The 19,601-nt window shown below is 40.5% G+C and overlaps 1 protein-coding gene across 1 annotated transcript in view; it reads right to left on the minus strand.

Moving 5' to 3' along the window:
* Nucleotides 1-10,534: 10,534 nt before the first annotated feature.
* The window catches only part of LOC126243321 (serine protease inhibitor dipetalogastin-like), a 320,107-nt gene continuing 311,040 nt past the window's right edge, over nt 10,535-19,601 (minus strand). Inside the window, exon 9 of the mRNA XM_049948158.1 lies at nt 10,535-10,719. Within this exon, the coding sequence (XP_049804115.1) occupies nt 10,535-10,719 (185 nt within the window). The remainder of the gene's footprint in view (nt 10,720-19,601) is intronic.

A 19,601-nucleotide genomic window follows, 5' to 3' on the forward strand; every position in this document is an offset into this window, starting at 1 on the left:
TTGTTTGTGTTTGTATGTGTGTGTTTGTGTGTGTGTGTATGTGTTTGAGAGAGAGAGAGAGACAGAGACAGATGATTAAGAGTCCAGTTCCAGCAGCCATACTGTATCTCTCATGAACATTCGTCAGCGTTGTCAATACTCGAGTAATGACAAAGGCGTTTTGATCTTGTTGCAATCCTTGAGCTGTGATTAGTCTACAGACATTCAGCTTCATCATTCCCTAGATACACATACCTCACATGGCGACCAGGAGAAGAACTACTGTAAAACTTTGATGAACTTCTCAGTGAGTTACCGAGAAATATGAATCTGAATGTCAATTTTGAATTCGTAGTTGAGGAAAAATGGCTCAGCGAATGACCTGCATAAACAGAAACGTTCCAGGAAGAAGAAGAAGAAATCGAGGGGACGTGAAGAATTTTTTATCGAAAGGGTAAAGTTTTCTGTTGTTTTTGGTTACACCGGACAATACATGACTGAAAGAAATTTTGTCGATCCACAGGTAATTTGTAAAACACACTTCTATTGCGAACACATTTCTCGAGATAAAGTCCATGAATTATAGGCTAAAGCACAGAGTGATATCATTACCGAACAGACTCGAATGACGTTGGCTTTGAGAGTATTTATTTATAAATATTGTGTATGATAAGAGTCATTATAGGCCTGTCTCGTATAGATTTGTGTGAAAAGTTATCGAATATTAACTGCATAGTCTTCTCGTTTTTCCCGTTCACGATACGACCTTAGTAACTTGTTTTTAGGTAATTTCAGAACTAGTATCAGTTTTGCTGATGATGAAATTAGAAGGTATGTTCAGCTCCCCTGTCTTGAAAAGTGAGACTTTTATGGCAGTGCATCAAATACTTGTAGCCTGAATGTTTAAACACTGATACCTTCAGTATCGTAAGGAAATTGTAGCTACGTTCTCTACCATCAGTGCATGGAGACATATGTTATGGCAAAGGCAGGATGAAATTGGAAATTAAACATAGGTTGTTTGAAATCCTCAAGTGAAATGGAAAAACAAGATTTTTAAGACTAAATATTTTGCACTTGCACTGGCGACAAGTGCAAGGAAAAGAATACTTTACTCTTTTTTAGATTAGTGATACTGTTAAGAATGCTACAGTTATCGAAAGAGTAAACAAACTTGCAGATACGGTAATTAACTCATAGACAGTTGTACGCTTAGTCAATCAAACAGAAAAGTGTTTGAACGTGAGGGCAGTCATTTACTTGTGTCAACTGGATATTAGTTTAAACATATAGATTCCTGTAAAGAAGTTGTTTACTTGTTTCTATTTTTGTATAAATAAATTATTTGAAGGGATGTAACAGTAGTTCATTTTCTATAGGATCTGTCCCTCCCGTTGCTATCCAGCTACTGAGAAATTTCGAGAAAGGACATAGAACGAAATATTCTGAAAGGGCACTTAAGAGTGTCCCTGCTCGGAACTTATTTTCAAGGCGTGCCAATGAATACGCCGGAAGTACTTTTTATAGTGCTTCACCACATCCCAGTTCACTATAAAAATAAAACAAAGACGTAAATGAGCACCACGGTTAGGCGAAGAAACCTCTACTGAAAGAACTTCATATGGCAGCCATTAATAAACAGCTGTGGGTCCGCTAGTTATACATGAAATTTGCATTACAAAACTCGTAGGATGTGCCGAAAAACGTTTTATTGGATATGTAGTTAGTGGTCGTACGTTACATGTAGGATATCCTGTGAGTGGTAGTGTGAGTGGAATGAAAGGGGCAATTTAGTTCTGGTTTATCTTCATTTCCTACACCAGACTGACATTTGACTGTGCAAATTTTTATTTATCAGTAGCTCGTTATTTAGGAGCTGAAATCTGTGCTGAATGGAAAATTCCATAAGCAGAAATTCAGTACTATTCTTAACCTACTTTTTGGAATTCTCCTTTACAATATGTAAACTTCTGTAACTGCTGATTGGAATAACAGATAAGTAGATAAGTTCCAGCACGGATTTTAGCTTAAACAAATAACTTTTTACATCCTGAATGCACATTTTGCTTTCAGTTATTCCGCATAATAAGTATTTAAGAGCGTCACGGTTTCCTTCCGTGTAAAATTGCTCTCACTAATAGATTTCAAATAACGACTTATTTTTAGTAATTTTTGTACACAGTATGGCGTTACGTGTCCTACAACTGCTGGTAACTTTATTCATACTCGTCCGTTTATAATCAATATTTCTAGCTACATCTTTGTTACCAGATACTCTCTGAGCAAATTTCCGTTGTCATCATACCTCGAAAAAAATCATAGGTTATCTCAAACTGTTTCGTGTGCTGCATCATTCCCTATGACGTGTTTCCGTTGGCCCTGTTTTTAATTGCGACATGTTTGTTGTAACATCTTTTGGAGCCTCAGTATTGGGCTTCGGAATGCAAAGAAGTTTGGTGGTTACTATAGTTCTATTAAAGCAATGATCGATGGAAGAAAGCCAAAAAACGCTCAGTGCAGTGACATTTTAATGGACAAAAAATATAAAAAACGTACTTGTGCTTGACTGCACATAGGTGAAGCAGACAAAAAATCTCGATGTAAATCGGATCACCGTTGAAGACTTAGAATCAAGCATAAATTGCCACCTAACCATAGCTCGTAATTTAAAATAGCTTTCATTCTTACTGTGCGCAGAAAGATATTGCTTTGTAATTTGTGGATGATGAGAGTATTTTTGTGCTTGAATATTCAGACAGCAACATCAGTGCAACAATACATATTTCCCCTGTTTCATCCTCTAAATGAATGAGTCCACATTCAACAAAGATTCATTCGCTACAACTCAGCAAGTATAGAGAGGTTGCACCGATTATTTCATCTACGGTGTCAATTTTGTAGTGATGTTGCACGCAGAAATTTCGAGCAGTAACCGTAAAATAACATTTGAGGAAAGAAGTGTGTATTAAATTTATTCTGTCCTTTGGTTTTCATTTGTGCCTTAGTCTACAGCCACTTATCTTGTTAGAATGACGGCTCATTCTTGTTATCTGAAGATTATCAAAAATTAAAACACACGCCCTCAAGATTTAGCTACTAATAAAATCGCAGCTTACAGTACCTTATTGTTGTTTTTCTCATTGCAGTGCTGTTTCGGCAGTGCAGTTCATCGCATTCTCAGGTTATTGACGTCACTGTGGCCCCTGGCGTGGCTGATTCAAAACTCAACACTTAGGGAGTATCACAGAACAAACCTATTCTGGCATAGCCAGTCTCGGATATCAATTAAAGGATGCTTATCTCTGTCTAGCATAAGCAGTTAAATTGAGCCAACGTAACTAGTACCTACTATCTTTAGCTTCACAGGTGCTAGGCAAGTTAGAACAAACCCACTCTCGTGTACGCGCTCGTGACTGACAAACTATCATTTTATGGCCAAGGTTCAGTATATTATTTCTGACCCAGTATTATCTCAGGTCCGCTATGCTGCTCTGACTTTACTATCAATACTTTTTCATTAGCGTGTATAAATGATAGCACCTTTCAATGTTCGATTTTCTGCTTTTCTAAAGCGTTTTTTATGTAGCAAGAACTGCACGTTTGTAGTCTAGTGAAGGTCTCTAATCAGCAAAACAGTTTGTGTATTCCATTGAAATCAACATAAATTCATAAGTTTCCAATTTTTATTCTTAATCGTGTTCAACGATAATCCTAAGGATACAGTTGGTCTCGCTTCCTCTGTTACGTACAGCTAGCTGAGGTTTATCAAATTCATGTATAAACATGGATGCAAAATGAATCGCACCATTGCAAGTTACACGCTACGAAAGGTGATTCAACTTGCTTTTTCGACGAAGTTACTACAGAACCCTCTATTGAGAGCAGGCAGTAACATATTTATTTTACTTATGTATTAACTGGACATTTTTTATTTTATGCAATATACCAAAATGATATCGCGATTACCCCTTTGCAGCGCTGTTGAACTGTTGTTGTCTTGATTCGCCCGTAATACTTGGATCAGAGCAACAAAGTGAAAAAAATGGCTCTGAGCACTATGGGACTCAACTGCTGTGGTCATAAGTCCCCTAGAACTTAGAACTACTTAAACCTAACTAACCTAAGGACAGCACACAACACCCAGCCATCACGAGGCAGAGAAAATCCCTGACCCCGCCGGGAATCGAACCCGGCAACAAAGTGATTTACGGGGTTTACTGGATAGCTACCACAACAGTAGCTAGCGAATGTATCTGATACACCGTTATTTCGATCGTTGTCATTTCGCTCGTTTATATGAGATACCTATTACTGCAGTCACTTTCGAGGGGCGCTTGTGGCTGGTAACGTAATTGTTGCGGTTCGATTGTCTTTTGTACCTCTTTTTCTGTTTATTTTATGAATCAGAATATCATAAACTTGTAGATAAAAAACACAGAAAGTGATAATGTGCAGTATGTGGAATAATGGTAATACGTTCAGCTCCATGCAATGAAAACTGGTTCACTTTAATTGATACGTGCGTTCCGTGTTTGTAGCGCCGGTGTCGTCTGGCCAGGGATTTTATCCTGCGATTGTATGTCTCTCGTCGGGCTCTTTGGTGTGGCGGGGTCTTGGCCATCAGGGAGCTGAGAAGGAAGTATGGAGAGGGCGCTGGTGGTACACACTACACAGTTGCGTTGGCAAAGAGTTCACAGAGGGCAGGTCGGCTTAAGCAACGGCCACGTGTGTGAAACAGGAGGGGTCTTGGGCGGAATGTCGCGGACAAGGAGTGATCCCTACCTGCAGTGGTCGCTTGGGACAGGCAGTAGCTGTCGGAGCCCAACGCATGAGAACCGTGCCTATGGCAGAACTGGGTTTCGGCGTGACACTGTGAGGTGTATCTCTCGGAATTCTGTTCGGTGTTGAGTTCGTATGAGCTGCCGTGCACTACTATTCAGACGTTTGTCGTTTGGTTCGCCGCCCTGCTCGCTACTGCTGTTCATTGGTGAGCTGCTTTATTCGAACGTTACTGGTTCGGAAACTGCTCTTTGCTTCTGTCCATAAATGGTTACCGTTAAAGCTCCCCTGCCCGCATTGCACTGCATTCTAGCATGTCACGCTGGTATACCTTGCTATTGGTTTGGCTTGGTTAAGCCCGAGTTCTTAGTTCCGTAAACGTGTCACGTTCTATGGAACTTCTTTACTTGCTAATTGGTAATTTGATGTTTGTAACTCAGAAACTTCTGTCTCTAAGGGCGATCTCTAAAAAAAAGATTTATTCACCTCTTAAAGATTGTTCATTATAAGTTTTTCTCTGTTGTGAACATTTGGTTAAAGTCCTGAAGGGTTTTAATTCACCTCTTAAAGGAAGCTCGGTGTAATTTCTTTTTAATTGTGAACATTGACTCAAAATTATGCTGTAAAGTTTTCGTATAAGCTCTTGTTAGTGGTTGTCTTAAACTCAAGCATAGGTTTGATTACTTGGTCCACTCTAACGTGTTGGTTAGCATAAGTAAGAGTATAACGTATTAATTGGTTTTTGGTGCTTTTAGGCGAACTTAATCTGTTTTGTAATAGTGCTGGAAGTTACTCCACTCGTAGTTCCGTGCCTAGACCAGTTAAGTCGTCCCACACCTGACGGCAGTGTCACGCATTGCTCCTGAGGCTCCAAGGTTTAACATTGTAAGGACATTCCTTTCCACTAATAATTTAACGAGTAAATTGTGCACATCTGAAGCTTATTCTGCGGCAAGATGAGTGGAGCAGATACGAAGGATTGATTTTGTAAATATGTTGCACACTACCATATGTTTTGTGGAATCCTACATAAGGTTATATTGAGCTTATGTGCAAGTATGTTTTCAGAATTTAATTTTACTGGAGGTCGTATTACACTGAAATCTTTTCAGTGCTTTTTTATAGAATTTAATTCCAGCGGACTGCTGCCTAAGTATTAATTCTAGTCACCTGTTTTTTTGTTTATTTATTTTTTATTTATTTTAATAACACCTAAAGATTGCGTAATCTTATAGTGATTTAGATTTGCTAACTTTGTTGTGTAGACAATCTTCGACTTAGTTGTTCTATGCATGATACCAATGTATATTGTTTGGAATATTTTGACAAAATAAACATCGTATTTCTGGTGTACCCTCTGCTTAAGTTCAGTCCTCCCGCTGCAGCAGCCAGTGTCCTGCTGTCATTCATATAATTTAGTTAATACCTCATCATTTAAAAAAAGTAGCTATAGATCTTATGATGCTATCTTTTGTATAGTATGATAAATTACACATTTGGTATGTCTAGGGGCCTGAAGATGGTGGATATTATCTCCGAAACCAGTCACAAACAAACAAAATCTAACACACACAGCCAGAGATATTATTATACATAAATATACAGCTGCTGTTTCAATTCTTTTTCAGAAAGTGGATGATCGGAAAGAGAAATTGATAAGGCTGTTTCTGTCCTAGAAAGGGTACTAAGTAGAATACGTCATGTTAACAGGGACCGGACCGTGTGAATATATTCTTTATGGAACTGTGCAGCTGTTCCTGTCACATCCATTCCGTGCGAAAATGTAACTGCGAATCGATCACGTCGCCGCTTTCCGGGTGTCACTCACTTTGATAGTCTGATCGAGGTGTATTCCACTGGCACTCATGAAGAAAGTCTGATTCTTGTCGCAGAACTGTCGTATGCTTTCAAAATGTAGAGAACAGGCCGGACCGCCATGGGTAAAATACGTTTTTTAATTCCATTCCCATATTGAAGGGTGAGTAAACTTTTCTTTAGTCATTTTAAGTGTAGCGGTAGTACTGAGTAAAGGAATGGCGTGCGGTGCCTTGGAGTTTAATGAAGATCGAGTCCAGAAATAAGAGAAAAATTTTATTATTTTTCACGTTTTCCTTGCAAACCAAACGCCACTATGTGGTTTACATGTCTTTCTTTATTTGAAATAGATGTAGTTCGTCAGTGTTGCCATGAGTTTGTCATCATCATAGGAGTTGCACGCGTATGAAATTCACCGCCATCAGCAATAAGCGTCAATAGCGCTGTACGAAGGGACGAATACTGGGTTCCTGTTGCAACAAGAGGCTGACAAATCACGCATATTAGGGAGGAGATGTAGTTTAAGGCGTCTGCAATGCACGCAAATAAAATTACATTTGAAAAACGTTACCATCCTCACAAAAGAAACCGCTGATACTTGCTTTTCGGATTTACCAAGTACAAAGAATAGATTCCAGTCAATTAAGAAATCGATTTTTTTTTACTTTCAAATAATCCGATTAACACAAAATGTTAATTTCATTAACTTTTTGGTTTTAGAAATGGATGAGATGTTGAGAGAGGTCGGCATGCCCATTAGACTATACAGGGTGTTACAAAAAGGTACGGCCAAACTTTCAGGAAACATTCCTCACACACAAATAAAGAAAAGATGTTATGTGGACATGTGTCCGGAAACGCTTAATTTCCATTTTAGAGCTCATTTTAGTTTCGTCATTCCAACGTGATCAAATTGTAAATTTTCACAATCAACATATGTGGGCTGACGAGAATCTGCACGCAATTGTGCAATCACGTCATCAACACAGATTTTCTGTGAACGTTTGGGCAGGCATTATTGGTGATGTCTTGATTGGGTCCCATGTTCTTCCACCTACGCTCAATGGAGCACGTTATCATGATTTCATACGGGAGACTCTACCTGTGCTGCTAGAACATGTGCCTTTACAAGTACGACACAACATGTGATTCATGCACGATGGAGCTCCTGCACATTTCAGTCGAAGTGTTCGTACGCTTCTCAACAACAGATTCGGTGACCGATGGATTGGTAGAGGCGGACCAATTCCATGGCCTCCACGCTCTCCTGACCTCGACCCTCTTGACTTTCATTTATGGGGGCATTTGAAAGCTCTTGTCTACGCAACCCCGGTACCAAATGTAGAGACTCTTCGTGTTCGTATTGTGGACGGCTGTGATACAATACGCCATTCTCCAGGGCTGCATCAGCTCATTAGGGATTCCATGCGACGGAGGATGGATGCATCTATCCTCGCTAACGGAGGACATTTTGAACATTTCCTGTAATCTGTTTGAAGTCACGTTGGTACGTTCTGTTGCTGTGTGTTTCCATTCCATGATTAATGTGATTTGAAGAGATGTAATAAAATGAGCTCTAACATGGAAAGAAAACGTTTCCGGACACATGTCCACATAACATATTTTCTTTCTTTGTGTGTGAGGAATGTTTCCTGAAAGTTTGGCCGTACCTTTTTGAAACACCCTGTAGAGTTGTGGAAAAACTTAGTAAATCGGAAGTTATACTAATAACAAATCTGTAAAACGCCGTGTCTGTCTGTCTTTCAACACGGTAAAAGCTCCGAAACTGCTAGATTGGTTATCATGGGGTTTTTGCTGGTAACTTTAGCATAGTTTAGGACACCATATACGTTTTAGTGATCAAAATCGAATCACGAAAAAAAAAGGATATTGTGGTTTAAAGTTCTACTATAACTTTCTTGTCTATCTGTCTGTCTGTCGGAACACGCTAATCTCCAAAACTAGTAGACGGATTTTTATAGGGTTTTCACTGGTAACTTCAGTGTGGCTAGGGGCACCTACAGGCTACACATCATCAAAATAGGATAACGAAAAAAAGGCATTCGTGCACATTATGAAAATGTACGTATACTTTTCCATTTCTCCTCCAAAATCGCTGGATCGACTTCAACCCAACTTGACACGCATCACAATTAATTTCTAGAAAGAGTCGCTGTGGGAGTAATAACTACCTTCATATCATAGGGATAAGGCTGAAAAAGAAGTACATGCCACGACGGGCGAATAACAAGATTTTATTCAATAAATATTTGAAAAGCAGCACAGTTAGTGACTTGCAGCAAACTTTACAGATAATTTCAAATCTTTAAAAAGCTTTCTCTCGCTGACAACCCCCACAAAGTGATGAAATGAAAAAATTTTATCGCTTACCACATTTTCGTTGTTCACTCAGTAAAACTGTCGCAGCAGTTATGACGTCATGATGTTTACATTTTTTTTGTCCTTCGGTGCTGTTCCAACACATTTAGCAGACGGTATGCATACACGCTGTTGAATGAACCGATGAAATTATATCATTGTAAGACACAGTTTAGGAGATAGAGGGTAGGAGGAGATGGACGGAGAGAGGGGAGGAGGACATGGACAGAGAAAAGAAGGAGGAGGAGAGGGGAGGAGGTGGACATGGAAAGGAAGCAAGAGGAGATGGACGGAGAGGGGAGAGGAGGTGATGGGCAGAGAGACGGAGGGGTAGCATAGCACAGGGAGAGAGGGGGAAGGAGGAGATGGACTAATAGAACTGAAATAAATACACAACAGGCAATGCCGGATACTCAGGTATCAGTAATAAACCTTTATTTAACAATACTGCGTGGTTGTCATTTCTTCATCAAGTCCTGAAAAAACAATGTTGCATTCCTTGGCAGGTTTTAATACGCTGACATAATTGATTCTCCATTTTGTAAAACTAGCTTTCACTTTTCTATACTACAGTATTTGTCTCCGCTAGTGGAACGTCATTTAAATCAGCTGGGAAGCATATACTTGTGTTCGGATAATAAATTACCAATGGCTCAGAAAAATATTCAGCTGTTGGTTCTTCTCTCGTCATTAGGAAATCTTCAGTTATATCTTACACATTACTTGTGCTAACATTAGTTTCAGAGTCTCCATCAACTGAAATCTCTAAACATAATTCCCCTTCAAGCACATCATACAGCAGATACTCTAGAATAATAATCTAGGCAACTGGAAGTAATGTAACTAATTACTTTACAAATATAACTTTTCCCATTGCAGATTTATTTTGCGTACATTCTCTCCTAGAGTGTCCATTGTACTCCCTAACTTATTTCATACAAATTTTTTTCTCTAAATATCTCCAAAATATTATCATGTTTTAAAGAAATGAGAAGAAGCGGTAACTAAGCGTCAGAGTATTATATTTTTCAACTGCGGATCAGCCCGTGCATTTACAGCACACCATCATCGATTTATACTTGCCAAGACTGATGAAATTTGGTAAGTTCCTATGGGACCAAACTGCTGAGGTCATCGGCCACTAGGCTTACATACTACTTAATCTAACTTAAACTAACTTACTCTGAGGACAACACACACCGATTCCCGAGGGAGGACTTGAAACTCCGACGGAGGGAGCCGCGCGAACTGTGGCAAGCCTCCGCAGACCGCGCGGCTACCCCGCGTGGAGAGAGTAATGAGCGTTCGCGATATCCAGTCCTTGCTGTCATCCCCTGCTGCCACAAAGAGTGTCGCGTGATCCCAACGGGCGAGTCTCGTAAACACTAAAGAAATGCTCTGGGTTTTAAGGACACTGCAGGCAGTACAGTGTTAAGTCTTGTCCGGCAGATAACCAAGTCGCTGGGATATCGTTTAGTCGCGAACGCCTCACTCGGCTGTGCCTTATGCGAAGTATTAGAGCGCGCCCATGGCGCTCGTTGAAGCTGACCGCAGCATAGCCGACTGGCGCCAGTGGCGGCTGCTAGCTGGCGGCGGCCGCTGGCGCCGGCGGTGTCTGCGCGCCGGACCCCTCCTGCTCGTCGCCGCCGCCATCATTGCCGCTGCCGGTGCTGCCCTCCTCTGTGTCTTCGCCTTCTCCTGGCTCCACCTCTCCGGCGTCCTCATCATCCGACGGCAGGCAGACTCCTTTGTGCACAGCAGTCAGGTCTGCGAGCAGCGACCACAGTATGTTAGTAGAAGAGACGATGATCCGTGAATAAGGTAGAGAGCTGTACTTCAAATGCTGTACCACACAATGATGCTTTTTTGTCACTAAATGCACATCTGGCCAGAAATCTCTGTCCTCTTTCCATTTCACTTCATTAATCACTACCAACTGTTTTGAACCGAAAAAGGTGGCGCAGTGATGAAACACTGGTTTCGATTCTGGAGGATAACAGCTTTTAAAATCTCATTTAACTCCCTGAAAATAAATAGCGCAATGGTTTCCTGAAATGGACGTCTCTGGATATTTGATTTACTTTTACATCCTCCTCCATCAAAGTAAGAGCATATGGACTATCAGACCAATTGTGTGATTGGATTGAAGAGTTCCTAGATAACAGAAGGCAGCGTGTCATTCTCAATGGAGAGAAGTCTTCCGAAGTAAGAGTGATTTCAAGTGTGCCGCAAGGGAGTGTCGTAGGACCGTTGCTCTTCATATTATACATAAATGACCTTTTGGATGACATCGGAAGTTCACTGGGGCTTTTTGCGGATGATGCTGTGGTATATCGAGTGGTTGTAAAAATGGAAAATTGTACTGAAATGCAGGAGGATCTGCAGCGAATTGACGCATGGTGCAGGGAATGGCAATTGAATCTCAATGTAGACAAGTGTAATGTGCTGCGAATACATAGAAAGATACATCCCATATCATTTAGCTACAATATAGCAGGTCAGCAACTGGAAGCAGTTAATTCCATAAATTATCTGGGAGTACGCATTAGGAGTGATTTAAAATGAAATGATCATATAAAGTTGATCGTCGGTAAAGCACATGCCAGACTGAGATTCATTGGAAGAATCCTAAGCAAATGCAGTCCGAAAACAAAGGAAGTGGGTTACAGTACGCTTGTTCGCCCACTGCTTGAATACTGCTCAGCAGTGTGGGATCCGTACCAGATAGGCTTGATAGAAGAGATAAAGAAGATCCAACGGAGAGCAAAGCGCTTCGTTACAAGATCATTTAGTAATCGCGAAAGCGTTACGGAGATGATAGATAAACTCGAGTGGGAGACTGCAGGAGAGACGCTCAGTAGTTCGGCACGGGCTTTTGTTGAAGTTTCGAGAACATACCTTCACCGAGGAGTCAAGCAGTATATTGCTCCCTCCTACGTATATCTCGCGAAGAGACCATGAGGATAAAATCAGAGAGATTAGAGCCCACACAGAGGCATACCGACAGTCCTTCTTTCCTCGAACAATACGAAACTGAAATAGAAGGGAGAACCGATAGAGGTACTCAAGGTACTCTCCGCCACACACCGTCAGGTGGCTTGCGGAGTATGGATGTAGATGTAGATGTAGATCTCCGTCTCCAATGATCTGGTCGGTGACGGTATAATGCAATTGATCAAAGGCAAACTTTTACTTACTAGTACACAACACAATACATGCAATAATGCTAGCACCCAAGCCATTAACATTTTTCACACAGCATCAGTTACTGATTTTCATTTATGTAGAAAGAGATGTTAAAATATAATTATTTATGCACGAATGTAATTACGAGGGTAATCCCGAAAGTAATGTCTCCTATTTTTTATAAGTACATAGACCTGTTTATTTCTACAATGGTTTAAATCATTTTACAGCTTAAACATTTAGCTATTTTTTGGCATAATCACCATTTCTGTCGATGCATTTCTGTAGACGCTGTGGCAGTTTTTGTATGCCCATGTCATACCAACTCGCCGCCATGCTGTTCAGAAAGAAAAGGACATAGTGATAGACACCCCTGGGATTGTGAAGCAGCTGAATGGGTTGAAAATAAATAAATCGCCAGGTCCTGATGGGATTCCAATTCGGTTTCCTTACTTAGCTTGCATTTATCGCGAATCTCTTTCCAAACGTAAACTCCCGAGCGACTGGAAAAAAGCGCAGGTGACGCCTGTATATAAGAAGGGTAGAAGGACGGACCCTCAAAATTACAGACCAATATCCTTAACATCGGTTTGTTGCAGGATTCTCGAACATATTCTCAGCTCGAATATAATGAATTTCCTTGAGACAGAAGTTGCTGTCCATTCATCAGCATGGGTTTAGAAAGCATCGCTCCTGCGAAACGCAACTCGCCCTTTTTTCACATATCTTGCGAACCATGGATGAAGGGTATCAGACGGATGCCATATTCCTTGACTTCCGGAAGGCGTTTGAGTCGGTGCCCCACTGAAGACTCCTAACTAAGGTACGAGCATATGGGATTGGTTCCCAAATATGTGAGTGGCTCGAAGACTTCTTAAGTAATAGAACCCGGTACGTTGTCCTCGATGGTGAGTGTTCATCGGAGGTGAGGGCATGATCTGGAGTCCCCAGGGAAGTGTGTTAGGTCCGCTGTTGTTTTCTATCTACATAAATGATCTTTTGGATAGCGTGGATAGCAATGTTCACCTGTTTGCTGATGATGCTGTGGTGTGCGGGAAGGTGTCGTCGTTGAGTGACTGTAGGAGGATACAAGATGACTTGGACAGGATTTGTGATTGGTGTAAAGAATGACAGCTAACTCTAAATATAGATAAATGTAAATTAATGCAGATGAATAGGAAAAAGAATCCCGTAATGTTTGAATACTCCATTAGTAGTGTAGGGCTTGACGCAGTCACGTCGATTAAATATTTGGGCGTAACACTGCAGAGCGATTTGAAGTGAGACAAGCATGTAATGGCAGTTGTGGGGAAGGCGGATAGTCGTCTTCGTTTCATTGGTAGAATTTTGGGAAGATGTGGTTCATCTCTAAAGGAGACCGCTTATAAAACACCAATACGACCTATTCTTGAGTACTGCTAGAACGTTTGGGATCCCTATCATGTCAGATTGAGGGAGGACATAGAAGCAATTCAGAGTCGGGCTGCTAGATTTGTTATGCAGGTAGGTTTGATCATCACAAGAGTGTTACGGAAATGCTTCAGGAACTCGGGTGGAAGTCTCTGAAGGAAAGGAGGCGTTCTTTTCGTGGTTCGCTACTGAGGAAATTCAGAGAACCAGCATTTGAGGTTGACTGCAGTACAATTTTACTGCCGCCAACTTACATTTCGCGGAAAGACCACAAAGATAAGATAAGAGAGATTAGAGCTCGTACAGAGGCATATAGGCAGTCATTTTTCCCACGTTCTGTTTGGGAGTGGAACAGGGAGAGAAGATGCTAGTTGTGGTACGCACCATATGGTGGATTGCGGAGTATGTATGTAGATGTAGATGTAGACTCTCTTCTTTCACCTCGTCGTCGGAGCTGAATCGCTTTCCGGCCAAATGTTATTTTTACCTAGGGAACTGGTGATAGTCACTGGGTGCCAAGTCAGGGTGGGTGTGTGATTATGTTCTACTGAAACTGTTGCAGGAGAGCTACGATTTGCCGAGCGATGTGTGGGCGAGCGTTGTCATGGAGAATGTGTACGCACTTGCTCAACATTCCTCCCTCCGGTTCTGAATTGTCCGTTTGAGTTTTTTCAGAGTCTCACAGTACTTGTCAGAGTTAATTGTGGTCCTAGCGATTCAGCTCCGACCACGATGCTGAAAGAAGAGGTTCATAATTTTCTGAACAGCATGGCGGGGAGCTGGTATGACATGGGCCTACAAAAACTGCCACAGCGTCTACAAAAATGCATCGACAGAAATGGTAATTATGTCAAAAAACAGTTAAATGTTCAAGCTGTAAACTGAAGTAAACCATTGTAGAAATAAACAGATCTATGTACTTATAAAAAAAATAGGAGACCTTACTTTTGGGATTACCCTCCTATTTATGTACGAATGTATTTTGGAAGAAATATCATAATACTAAAAACTTATCAAACAAATATTGTAATCTTGAAAACATCAGTAACAGTGATTATTATTATTGTTTTTACTATTTTTGTTATTACTATTTTTACTATGTACTATTCTCCTTAATACTTACAGCATTAATTTTAAATGTAAAAATAATGAAATCAAAATACTAAGATGTAAGAGTATAACACTCAACGATGATGTTATCTCATTGTCAAATTGCGTCTTTGTGCATTTAGGTATATCATTGTAACTTTTCTTTTGGTAATATCAAGTAGCTGTGAGTTGGGAGTGGCGTGTGTTACGTTGTTGATGAGCACACATATCGCACAGTTGTATTTGATGTAGTAAAGCTATAAAGGATGTATTAAAATGAATCAAGATTCAAATTACTCGTAACTTCCTGTGACCTTTTATCCAAAGTTAATTCATATGACAAAACTGAAACCAAAAAGTCCCAAAAATTTAATCTCTAATATTCAGAGTAAAATAAAAATAGATATCCTAATCATAATCTCTTTTCTTGCGCTTTTTAAGCAACTGAAAAACTTCACGCAAGCCAGAACACTGCGGAAAGACTGAGGTTTGTCAAGCAATGGTTTAATACTCAATTTTGTCATTATTTAAAGAGATTATATATGAATCGGACTTTAAAAGTTAATTATCCATTCTGCCTTTTACTATTGGGTGATGGGTAAAGAAATTTAAAGCATCAGGAGGTGTAAAAACTGCGCTCCACCATTGTCCATGTTCGGGATGTCTTGTCGCAGCCACGGCTCCCAACATGGTAAATCCTGCGGATGCCATCATTCGTGCGGACTTGCGCATCACAACTCGACGATCGGCTCTACAGCTATCAGTGAACATTGGAAGTATGTGTGCAATGATCGAGGTATTCTTGGATTTTAAGGTTGTACTAAGATCGGTTCCACGCATGCTCACAACAAACCATACGACTCAAAGAAAATTGGAGCAATTTGAGGCCAATGGAGATATTACTGGGTCACGGATTAATATGGGCCACGAGACCTGGGTGCATCACTTCGAGCTGAAAAAAAAGGCACCCACTAGAGCGGCACCATCCGCAATGATAAAAAAAGAAAAAGAAATTCAAGACAGATTCGTTTGCTGGCAAAGTTATGATTACAGTCTTTTGAATTAGTGATGGGGTCGTTCTCATCGATGTTTTGCCAAAAGGGTCAAACATTCATCAGAGTCCTATCTGAAGACTCCGACCAAACTCGGGAACCGCTCCCGACGTGCACAGCCTGCCAAGAAACTAAATGATACCTTGCTCCAACACGACAGTGCACGCCCACACGCAGGTCCCAGAACCCGGAAATAACATCGCCATATCAGGTCGGTCACAACTGCCACATCCACCCCACGGGCCACAAACCCAGGGCGTCCTCGCACTTCCATCTGCTTGGGCCACTCAATCGGTCTCTACGTGGGACACATCTTCAAGATGACGAGAGAGTAATTCAAGCAGTTACATTGCTACGAGGACAGGACAAGAGCTTTTACCAACAAGGAATACTTGCTCTTAACCGAACACTGGCATAAGGCCACAGAGCGTGATGGAGACTACATTCAAAAACTGTACGTGTGAAAGAACTGTTGACTGATATTGTCATGATATTCTAACTCTTAAGAATAAATATATCGTGAGAAAAAAATTGTGAGGGACTATTGACACCAACCGACCGCAGTCGTACACGCCAGAAAGGTAGCACTGCATCTTTGTGTAGAATCAGTCTGTCGCTTCACTCTGATAGACGAAAGGTATACAGCCATAATATCATCTGAACAAACAGAATTTCTGCGATTGTAGGTCCGAAATTTAATGTATCATTTACTGCACAGCGGAAACAAGAAGACGCACATCGACGCAATCAGTTTCTGCATACGAGCGTGGATGTAAAACTTTTGTTCACCTGTAGAATTTCAGATGTTTTCCTTATCGTCTTACAACAATAAAATGCCAATTTTTCAGTATTCCTTTGTCAGATCTGTTTTTTACTACAGCTGATGCTGGTTTTCGTAACTTACATGCTTCTGTTACCGATTATCGTCTCTATGAGATTATTTATTATTCAGTCCTCAATTTTTACAGTAATAATCTTCCGGTATGCGAATAGGAAAATTTTTTGAATCATCTGTCATTTTTAATTGCAGATCATAAATACACATGAAAAGTAGTGAACTAAGAACAGAAATTGGTGACAGCCCAGCCCTACACTCCTACACTCTTCTTCCCCTCCAGACTTAATGAAACAACAGCAGTTGCTGAGAACATATAGACTATAATATGTAGTTTATAGACTCAGTTACAGATTACTGTTTATTGACTTCCGGTTTCAGATGACACTAGTCCACCAGTAATCAATTTTTCTACATAAACCCCAAATGTAAGGTTATTGGCATACATGTTGTTGTCTCACATGATTTGAACTCTGCAAGTGTACATAATAACACCTTCAGTCACAATTTGTTCGTGTTTTATTGAATCACACGATGCATTTCGAATTCTGTAGATCCATCACCGGATGAAAAATCGTTCTATTACATTATTTACTTTTGCTCTTGGGCGAGGTGATTTGTCATAGCATTTTCCGTTATTTGATTTGTGAGTTTCGAAATGAAACATCTAACCTTCTCAAATGGCTCTGAGCACTGGGACGTAACGTCTGTGGTCATCAGTCCCCTAGAACTTAGAACTACTTAAACCTAACTAACATAAGGACATCACACACATCCATGCCCGAGGCAGGATTCGAACCTGTGACCGTAGCGGTCGCATCGTTCCAGACTGAAGCGCCTAGAACCTTCCCACAACAAGAACAAAATTTTGGATTACCTTACTCATGGGGATAAGTAAATACTGTGTTAAACGCTTTTCACCTGATGATGTATATACAGCGTCCGGAATGCGTTGTGTGATTCAAGAAAACTCGAAAAAATTGTGAACTGAAGGTATTATTATTCGTAACTCCTGTGCATTCAATACAGTCATGTACACAACTGTAAAAAATGGATAAAACTACCGTGTATTTTATATTATGATTAATGTAATTTTGGATTGGTATTTGCACTATGAGCTCTTCAGTAAGGCTCTGTAAACACTTTGTAAAATTCCTGTGATGAAGTATTGACTTCGTTACTATTTGTAAGGTGTCTCCCAACTTGATTAAGTAAGAAGATTTTTTGTAGAGCTTGCACAGTTGTCAGTAATGATAGATTTTTGCTTTTTGTAGGACATTTTTGTAAAGGGTACAAATCGCCTGAAACATGTCTTCAACAAACTGTAGTGTGCAAGTGAGACTACACTACGACAGTGGAGTCATATTCAAAATGACCTTGTTTCTTGAGAATGGAGATATTCTTAACTACATTATCAGCTGCATGACTGACAATCTTGTGGGCATCGTGTGTATCTGAGTACGATTACAGGAAAGATTCCCGGGCCACTAACTGCTTTCTTCTAGTAATCGTCTCTTTCCCCACAGACATAATACGTAAATAAGCAACTGCTGTTACTACAGCCAGTCGTCAAGTAAACTACTTTACATATTGTCGCAAGTAATCCTAGCACGTAATGCCCATATCTAAAGGGAAACGCGAGCGATAGCCTGCGACAGCATGAAATAAATATGAAGAGATCCCACAAACGTAAAGACTACACGGACTGAATTCTAATTTCTATTATTTTAAACCACACTGTTTTCTCTCTGCATTGTTGTTGTGGTCTTCAGTCCTGAGACTGGTTTGATGCAGCTCTCCATGCTACTCTATCCTGTGCAAGCTTCTTCATCTCCCAGTACCTACTGCAACCTACATCCTTCTGAATCTGCTTAGCGTATTCATCTCTTGGTCTCCCCCTACGATTTTTACCCTCCACGCTGCCCTCCAATACTAAATTGGTGATCCCTTGATGCCTCAAGAACATGTCCTACCAACTGATCCCTTCTTCTGGTCAAGTTGTGCCACAAACTCCTCTTCTCCCCAATCCTATTCAGTACCTCCTCATCAGTTATGTGATCTACCCATCTAATCTTCAGCATTCTTCTGTAGCACCACATTTCAAAAGCTTCTATTCTCTTCTTGTCCAAACTATTTACCGTCCATGTTTCACTTCCATACATGGCTACACTCCATGCAAATACTTTCAGAAATGACTTCCTGACACTTAAATCCATACTCGATGTTAACAAATTTCTCTTCTTCAGAAACGCTTTCCTTGCCATTGCCAGTCTACATTTTATATCCTCTCTACTTCGACCATCATCAGTTATTTTGCTCCCCAAATAGCAAAACTCCTTTACTACTTTAAGTGTCTCCTTTCCTAATCTAATACCCTCAACATCACCCGACTTAATTCGACTACGTTCCATTATCCTCGTTTTACTTTTGTTGATGTTCATCTTATATCCTCCCTTTAAGACACCATCCATTCCGTTCAACTGCTCTTCCAAGTCCTTTGCTGTCTCTGACAGAATTACAATGTCATCGGCGAACCTCTTTGCATACCTTATCTAAACTGTTCATTACATAGCAAACATGTAATAAATATTGTTCCTGTCAAGATCAATATAAGATGATATTGTAAATTAAAGTCAACAGTTGTCTGCACAGTTTACAGTGCAGTCAACGTACCTCTCCATCTATGCTCTGCAAGTCTCCTTATAATGTGTGGCAAGGGGTACTTTGGTCCTGCTAACCGTTCACTCTCTTCCCGTCCCATTCCAAGTGGTAAAGAACAGCGGCTTTCTGTTATGTTCCGCGAGAGCTCGATTTTCTCTGAGGTTCTCGTCATAATCGTTTAGAAATATACTGGCGATGGGAACTCATGCATTGCTCACAGAGTCGGAATTTTAATAATAATAATACCATTCCCACCTTTTTTCTTCCGTCAGAGGCTTCGTATGAGTATCTCCGCTCATTTCTTATTTCAGTCTTCCGTTTTCCTTGTGTCACTCCGACCAGGTAAGAGTCCTAAACAAACTATCAGAACTCAAGAAATGGCAGAACGACTGAAGTGTAAGCTTCATCCTTTGTTG

This window comes from Schistocerca nitens, chromosome 1 (assembly GCF_023898315.1).
Source record: "Schistocerca nitens isolate TAMUIC-IGC-003100 chromosome 1, iqSchNite1.1, whole genome shotgun sequence".
Classification (NCBI taxonomy): domain Eukaryota; kingdom Metazoa; phylum Arthropoda; class Insecta; order Orthoptera; family Acrididae; genus Schistocerca; species Schistocerca nitens.